We start from the raw sequence: 8113 nt of genomic DNA on the forward strand, positions 1-8113 counted from the left end.
AGCTATCTTGTGAGTCAGGTGTTGCCCTTTTAAAGTGCTGTTATATCGTGAGGTTACAATAAAATAATAATACAAAGCAAAACAAAATCCAGTGAGAAATGCTCAGTAGGACTGAAAATAAATCCAGGAGAATAAAGAAAAAAAATAATTTACAGCATAAATAAATTGAGTGAACCTTTATACTAAACCAAGAGACTCACAGTACATTTATATCCATTGCACATAGCCACTTTGTCTTTAGGAACACGTTTCAGACATAGACGAAGGGAGCCCAAGCAGGCGCCAGCAAAGTTGTAGTTGTATTCACAATACTGGGCCTAGGCTGAACACCCTGGCAGGTGGTAGGGAGAGATCTCCCTTCCCCTTTCTTGCCTCCTCACCCCACCCCCACCCCTTAGGTCCAGTTAACCACTTGAGGTCCGATGTCCAGAATTTCAGTGGAGGGGCGAGGCCATATTTACACTGGGAAATCAGTGGGCCCAGGAGGGGGCAGGCAAGGCCGGAGCCTAGGAGGATGGCAAGCAGGCCGCTGTATTTACATCAGTGGGGTTCCAATGGCTTGTTCCTCGCTCTGGACCGCTGGGCCAGCGGGTATTTACAAGGAGCAGCATGGCTTGAAGGCTCTTGGGTGTGTCCAGGCCGGCCCTAGGGCATCAGCGGGGGTTTGAAGGAGCAGTTGCCAGTACAGTGGCGAGGTGTCAGCATCTTGCAGGAGAAGTGGTGCAGGGCATCATGGGCTTCTGGGAAGAGAGTCACAGGCACCATGTTGGCCATCATTATGTGCCTACACAGAACACCAAGTTTTCTAGCCCCCTTCCCAGACCTTGCTCAACCCACTGGACACAGAGGGAGAGAGCCTTGCTGATTCAGAACCACTGCTCTGGTTCAATAGCCTCATTTGACAGAAGAGGAAACTGAGGCACAGAGAATGAAAGATCCATTTGCTGAACATCAAAGTAGAATCAGAAGGCAGACTTTTCACAAGCCCCAGGACTCAAAGGGGCTCTTTTTCCCTACATTGTCGTTATAGAAAAACCCATTACAATCAGTTCTCACTTCTCCTCTGTTTCTACTCCAAGTAACTCCTGGTCTTCCCCCACACCAACACCACTATGGATTCATACATTGAATCACACGGCCACGCCCTGTCTTGTTTCCTGATTCCTCACCTTTCAGTTTCTGCTGGATGGCATAGCGCGCCTTCCGCTCTTGGTCCAGTTCATTGCACAAGGTATCTGGAAAACAGGGAGGAAACATATCACCCGCTGGCTGGCCGGCAAGAGTAGCTTGGGTCACAGCCCAGGCTGCTTTGTCTCCACTACCTATCTCTCCCCACCATCACCACCTCACCTCCCCACCCCCACCCCTGCACAGACCCTAGCATAGCAGAAAACAATGCTGCAGAGACTAGGTAGGGTGGGGGTACCAAGGCACCAAACTGCCGGCTGGCAGAGGGAGGAAATGGCCTGGGATGGCGCTTAAAGGCAGACGGAGCTAACCAAAATTAAAGCAAACTTAGGCATTACTTCCCAGGTAATTTTACGCCTCGATTTTTAATTTAGAAACCATGGAAATTGCCGCGATAAGAAGTTCAATCACTCCATGTAATGATGCCTGCAAGCCGTTTGCTGGGCTCGCTTGCCATTCGGAGGCTAATCAGAGTATACAAAGGATATTAAATAAAAAAAATAATTGTTAAATTACCTTCCATTTAAATCTAAATGACTGAGCCAACATTGAGGCTCCTGCCAGAGGAGAAGCGGTTATGGCCGCATACACCTCACCTGATTCTCGTCTTACCTCTGACGATTTGCAGCTGTTGCACCATTTCTTCTCGATAAGCCAATTCCCTCTTCATTTGATCCTGAAAATTATCTGTGCAAATTGATTAAGTGAGAACTATAACACACAGCCTCCTCCCCCCCAGCTCCCCAACTCCACCAACCCCTTTCCTCTACCCCAGTCTCCCTCCCACCTAGTCCCTAGCCTAGCTAGAAACGCTGGAGAGAAGAGTTTGGGGTTCCCTCTAGGTAGCAGCCACCAGCACCTCGCAGGTCCCCAAAGCAGGTCGCGTGGCAAAGGTGACGCTGGAGAGGTGGGATAGGGAAGAATGGACGCACCTTTGAGACTTTGGAATTCTCGCTCGAGCTTCTTGCGGAGCTCCATTTGCTCTAAGAGCAATTTTTGCAGTTCCTCTGTAGAGAGAGGGCGGGAGGAGAGGTGGCTGAGCATAACCCAGGGGCCTATTATTATGCACAGAAGTTCTGCCCTAGGCAATGGTTCTGGGACAGTCCTTTAATTCTCTGACTTCCACTTGCCTCCAAAAGATTTGACCAAAGACTTGGTGCTACAGGGTAAGATTTCCAAGAGAATCCCAATAGGTGGATCTAACCCGTTTGGGATTTCTGGGCCCTTGGTCCAGGAAATAATTATTTTGAAATCTGCCTTAGAGTTGTTCTTATTTCCCTAACTTTTGAAGATGGTCCACAAATAGACTGATTCCCCCACTTCAAATGACACTGCCAATCCCTCCTTTCAATACAAATGAGGAAAAATCTGGTCAAAGTCATGGGCAGGGGGCTGGGAAGGTGGCTCGGAGGTAGAGCGCTTGCCTTGCACGCATGAGGTCCTCAGCACCACGTAAGCAAAAAGAAAAAAGCCGAAGTGGCGCTGTGGCTCAAGTGGTAGAGCGCTAGCCTTGAGCTGAAGAGCTGAGGGACAGCACCCAGGCCCAGAGCTCAGGCCCCACCACCGGACCCCCCCCCAAAAAAAGTCATGGACAGCCTTCTCAAAGAAATAGACATATTTAACAACTTATCTACAGTGTTAGGAGGTTCAAGGATGACCCACAAAAAGAAAGAAAAAGAAAGAAAGAGAAAGAAAGAAAGAAAGAAAGAAAGAAAGAAAGAAAGAAAGAAAGAAAGAAAGAAAGAAAGAAATCAGTGCCATAAACTGCCAAATGAAGCATCAGCTATTCTCACAGTAATGGGATATTCTGAAAAATTTGTGCCTAGAGAACGTGGATGACTGCTAACCATTTCCTTCTCGCACCAATTCACGGCTTTGTGCCATGAAACCAGTTCCAGAGAAGTGGAAAGAAAGGCTTTCCCTGACCACGGGGCCCTGGGTTATCTCCTTCCTCCTCATGGAGAGGCTCTTTTAAAACAGAGTTCAAGATCCCCTTCTTTCTGTGCTCCAGTGGCTCACACCTGTACTCCTGCTACTCAGGGAGATGAGATCTGAGCATTCAGCTTTGGAAAGTCCACTTTCTCAGAAAAGTCCCCGAGACTCTCTCTCCAATTAACTAGCAAACAGCCAGAGTAGAGCTGTGGCTCCCGTGGCAGAGCACAGGAACAGTGCTGAGGCCGAGATGAAGCTTCAGACTGATACCAACCAGAGAGGGGGTAGAGGGGAGAGGGAGGGGGGGTAAGGAGGAGAGGGAGAGGGAGGGGGAGAGGGAATGTGTGAGAAAGAGTGCTTCAGGTCATCTTCTACCCTTTGAGGGTTATGCAGCTAATAGGGTTGCGAGTTCCATTCTACAAACTAGCCCCGGACTTTGTTAATGCATTAATAGCTATATATTAATTCCAGAGAGAAATTGTTTTTTTTTTTTTTTGAGTCCGGTAGTGGGCCTGAACTCTGGGCCTGGGCGCTGTCCCTCAGCTCTTCAGCTCAAGGCTAGTGTTCTACCACTTGAGCCACAGGGCCACTTCCGGTTTTTTTCTTTTTGCTTATATGGTGCTGAGGAATCAAACCCAGGGCCTCAGGCATGCAAGGCAAGCGCTCTACCACTGAGCCACCTTCCCAGCCCTCCAGAGAGAAATTGATTGTAACCTCTCCCAAATTCCTAAAATAAGTGCCTCACTGAAGTCATGATCTTCAGAAAACAAGTCTCTTCTCCATGGAGTTGAGACCTAGATCAAGTTCTGAGACTCATTACTCACTGGATTATTCAAAACAGACTCGGGCCTGGGGAATGCAAAGTTCCAATAAAGTTCCAATAAACTTCCTGCAACTCCTATCTACACACAGACTTAATATACCTATGAGCCATGATTGCTCAAAGGATTACCCTTTCTATTCAATGAATTGAAAATGGATCCCCCTCCGCAGGCATGTTTCCCCACACACCCACTAAATGGCACCCATCTACAGGAAGGACCTATTATCCTCAAGCACAATGTACCCTCATCTCACAGATTTAACCTCACCTCTTGCCAGGTTTTCTATATCTTTCTCCACCAGCTGAGTTCCAGTGACATCCAAGTTGAGCCCATCATCGCCTGGGATACAAGAGCAGGTAAGAGGGTTTCTGTCCTGAGAGAGACCTTCAGAGAAGGAGAGGTGAGCTTCCTGGACACTGTGCCAAGGAGACATACTCCAGCCTCCTCTATAGTGGCACCCCCATATTTTCTTAGTAGCATCAATTAGTTGCACAAGAGGATTTCATTGTGACATGTCAGGATATACACTCAATGCACCTAAATCAGATTCTCTCTCGCTCCTTCCCAAGCCAGACTCAACAAGCTTCATTGTTCCATTTCCACAAATGTTTATAAAGCATTCTGACCATATTTACCCAATCCATTTGCCTTCCACCATACCCTGGAGAAGACCTGTTTTACACTCCAGTCATTTTTTTTTAAGTATATGCTTAGGGGAGACAATAAAACCTGTACTATACACCTTCCAAGTCAGTAAGGCAGGGGATAGGACAGTGTATAATCCATGTAGATGGGCTCCCCTGGGACAGAAAGTGCCCTTTGACCTATTTAAAGTCCTTTATTTTCTTTTTCTTTTTTCCAGTCCAGTCTTGGGCCTTGAACTCTGATCCTGGGCACTGTCCTTGAAATCTGATCCTGGTCACTGTCCCTAAGATCTTTTTGCTCAAAGATTGTAAGCTACCACGGGAGGTACAGCACCACTTATGGGTTTTTCTGTGATTAACTGGATCCAGATCAGAGTCTCATGGACTTTCCTGCCCCAGCTGGCTTCAAATCACGATCCTCAAATCTCAGCCTCCTAAGTAGTTAGGATTACAAGCATGGGCCACCAGTACCTAGCCCCTCTTACTTTTATTTATTTATTTATTTTTAGTATGACCCCCCTACCCTTATCCAGAAAAAAGCAATTGACTAAATCTGGCACAAACGTCCCCTGCAATACATATTTAAGTATCTACTCAAGCAGGAAGCGAATTGTTTGCAAATCTGTGAAGATCAGAGAACCCTGGGTCTCCATCTGCAGCCTATGGGGGCGGAGGAGGGAGGGGGAAAAGGCAACGGGGGATTCTAAGGCTCACCTCGATCTGTATTTGTGGGGCTTGGCTGGGAGACACTCCTTTGGTCTGAATAGGATTTCCTCGTTTCCAAATCATCGGTGGTCGAGTGATTGTCTTCCTTATCAGGTTCTTAAAGGCAATAAACCGAATTTCAAGGAGAGGCAAAGAAACCATGACCCGGATACCGACATAGCTTCCGCAGTTAGAACGCCCAAATCCTAATTAGAAACCTAGTGGCCGCCGCTGGTTCCCGGCTGCGCGCCCAGGCGCACACCCTGAGGCTTTGGGTCGGGCCACTCCCTCCCCACCCCACCCTACCCCCACCCCTGCCCCCAGCCCCAGTCTCGGGTGCGTGCAAGGGCTGCTCCTCTCCCGGCGTGGTCCTCACCCCACCCTCGCCCCAGCCCCTCGGAAAAGAGCTTGAAGAGCAGCCGAGCCCACCAGGGACCAACGACCTACATCGCGCAGATACTAGGGCACCGCTAGCACGCGCGGCCACTAGTTGTCCGCGCGACTCCGCAGAGATCTCATCCCAGGCATTGACCTTCAGGTCTTAGTGACGTACGGGGGGCGGGGGTGGGGATGGGGGTAGGAGGCCTTGTCGGGGTAGCTCTGGTGGCACGGGGTGCCTGGATTTCGGAGACCCCCCCCAGGCCTCTCTGCTGGGCTCAATGTGGTGCCCCCAACACAAGGCCAGGGCTTCCCTTCCCACTCGCGCGTTGGGGCGCAGCTACGCCGGCGATTGTGCGGTACCCAAGTGGGCAGCCGAGCGCCCCGAGGTTCCACCCAGACCCGAATGGCCGCAAGGGGACCCCGAGGCCCAACACACTCGCTGAATGAGAGGACTTGAAGAGGGTGCCAGACGCGGTTGTAAAAAGGTTTCCGCACACGTAAGAGGTGTGTTGGGACGTCGTATGCATGTGTGATGACCGAGGGGGTTGTCACTGCTTTTAAGTAACCAAACCGTGGGAGCTGGGTGTTGGCGCTTAGCATCATTTTTATTTCAGTATTTTCTCTCTCCCCCTCCCCCCCACCTTCCCCCCCTCCCGCGCCTCTTCCTTCAAAAGGCCTTCCTGGGCCTCAGCCCTCCGCCAGCAGTTCCCTGGGTGACAATGGCGTTACCGTGGGCCTCGGGGGTGCAGAGATAGGTGGCCGCGGACCCCAGCGCCGCCGTCGCGCTCTTCCCAAGCTCGTCCCTCTCGGGCGCGTACACCTGCTGGCGGCCAAGAAATGACAGGCAATTGGGGGGGTGGGGTGGGGAGGTTGGTGTCTACCCGGAGCCCCGCAGGGGCCACGGGAAAGGCCGAGCGAGGGGGGGGGGCTGGCCCAGGACGTCGTGTCCACGGGACGCGAGTGTCCCGGGGCAGTGTTGACGCATGCATCCTGGCTCCCTCCGTGTCCGAATCACGGGGAAGTCGATTCGGGGTAATTATTAGCACACCCCGGGAGCAAATGACTCCGAACACAAAGCGGCTCCCCAGCTCCCCCCCCCCTGCTGATGGCTGCCCCCCCCCCACTTCCCGCGCAAGCCTCGTGTTCTGCATTGCCCCCTCTCGCCGCTGCCAGCCCTGCTCCGGGCAGAAATGACACCTTTCTCATCCGGTTAATGATTCGGGTTTTTAATGAACCGAATGGAAATCCATGTACAGGTGTGCGCATCCAATTCCAAAATGGATGATTCTGGCAAAGCCACAGCCTAGCCTTCCATTCCCAGTCCTGACAGTTCTGAGGGTCACTCCCTCCCCCACCCCACCCCACACCCCGGGACTTCGGAGACCGCTTCCCAGCAAGCAACTCCATGGGTCCCCAGGCCAGAGTTTGGGGAGACTGCAAGGCTGCCAGGTCGGGTGGGTGAGGACCACCAGGACGCAGTACTACCTGGGGCCAGACTTGGGGGACAGGCTGCGCCCCCCCTCAACTGGTTAATGTTCCTTGGGAACATTAGCTGTCCCTGGCACGGAGACCACTTTTCTCTGGTTCGGGAGGGGGGGGTCCCCCCACTTCCTCCAGACCTCTTTTATTTCTCTTACTGCTTTTCTGGGACTGTCTGCCTGTTCCCCTCCATTTCCATCGACAAAAACAAAGCCCACGCTCTCCTCCCGCGGGTCCCCTCTCCATCCCCTTCGCACACCTTTCAAACCCCTCAGATTTGGGGTTTCCCTCGAGGCCCACACCCCACCCCACCCCGCACTCTCGAGCTGAGGCCTGCTGCCCCGCAAGCCCGCGGTGCGGAGCTGGAGGCGGGGAGGCGGCTCTGGCGGGAAGGCCGGGCACGGGGCTCACCTTGGCCGTCGCGGGGCCTCCCAGAGACCCACAAGGCTCTCGAAGCTCGTAGCCGCCGCTCGGCGGGCTCCTCTCGGGTCTCCGGACCGCGTCGTCGGCCGCCAAGTCCCCAAACGCAGCCCCATCGCTGGCGGCTGGCCCGAGGCGGCGCCGGGGACGAGGGCTTCCGCCATCGGGAGAGTCTGCGGGCCCGTCTGCGCCCGAGGAGGCGGCAGATGGGGGCCCGATCCGCTGGTCACTCTCTGGGCCACCTCCTCCGCTGGGCGCGCTAGGCTCGGTCTCATCTTGGGCGCTTTCATCGTCGGGGAAGCGGTTGGACTCCACGTCCACCTCCGGCTCGTCCGCAGTGTCCACGTCGGGTGAGGCGGAATGGTAGCTGGAGCTGCCCTCGCTCAGGAAGTCCGGGCTCACGTAGCCGCCGCCGGTCGCGGTGCCTGGGCCCGGCCCGCGAGCAGGCCCCGCGCCGTACGCCTCGCGGGCACTGCCGTACAGCTTGGCGATGCTCTCCGCGTCCTTGACCACGGGGCGGAAGGCAGACACGTAGGAGCC

The 8113-nt window shown here is 53.2% G+C and overlaps 1 protein-coding gene across 1 annotated transcript in view; it reads right to left on the reverse strand.

Annotated features, from left to right (window-relative positions):
- Positions 1-645: 645 nt before the first annotated feature.
- Skor1 (SKI family transcriptional corepressor 1) overlaps positions 646-8113 on the reverse strand; it is a 9455-nt gene continuing 1987 nt past the window's right edge. The window contains exons 3-10 of the mRNA XM_013009899.1: positions 7565-8112; positions 6404-6494; positions 5303-5410; positions 4212-4283; positions 2121-2195; positions 1801-1875; positions 1170-1235; positions 646-740 (exon numbers count right to left, since the gene is read on the reverse strand). Of these exons, the coding sequence (XP_012865353.1) occupies positions 646-740; positions 1170-1235; positions 1801-1875; positions 2121-2195; positions 4212-4283; positions 5303-5410; positions 6404-6494; positions 7565-8112 (1130 nt within the window). The remainder of the gene's footprint in view (positions 741-1169; positions 1236-1800; positions 1876-2120; positions 2196-4211; positions 4284-5302; positions 5411-6403; positions 6495-7564; position 8113) is intronic.

The sequence above is a fragment of the Dipodomys ordii genome, unplaced genomic scaffold (assembly GCF_000151885.1).
Source record: "Dipodomys ordii isolate 6190 unplaced genomic scaffold, Dord_2.0 Scaffold11, whole genome shotgun sequence".
Taxonomy (NCBI): Eukaryota; Metazoa; Chordata; class Mammalia; order Rodentia; family Heteromyidae; genus Dipodomys; species Dipodomys ordii.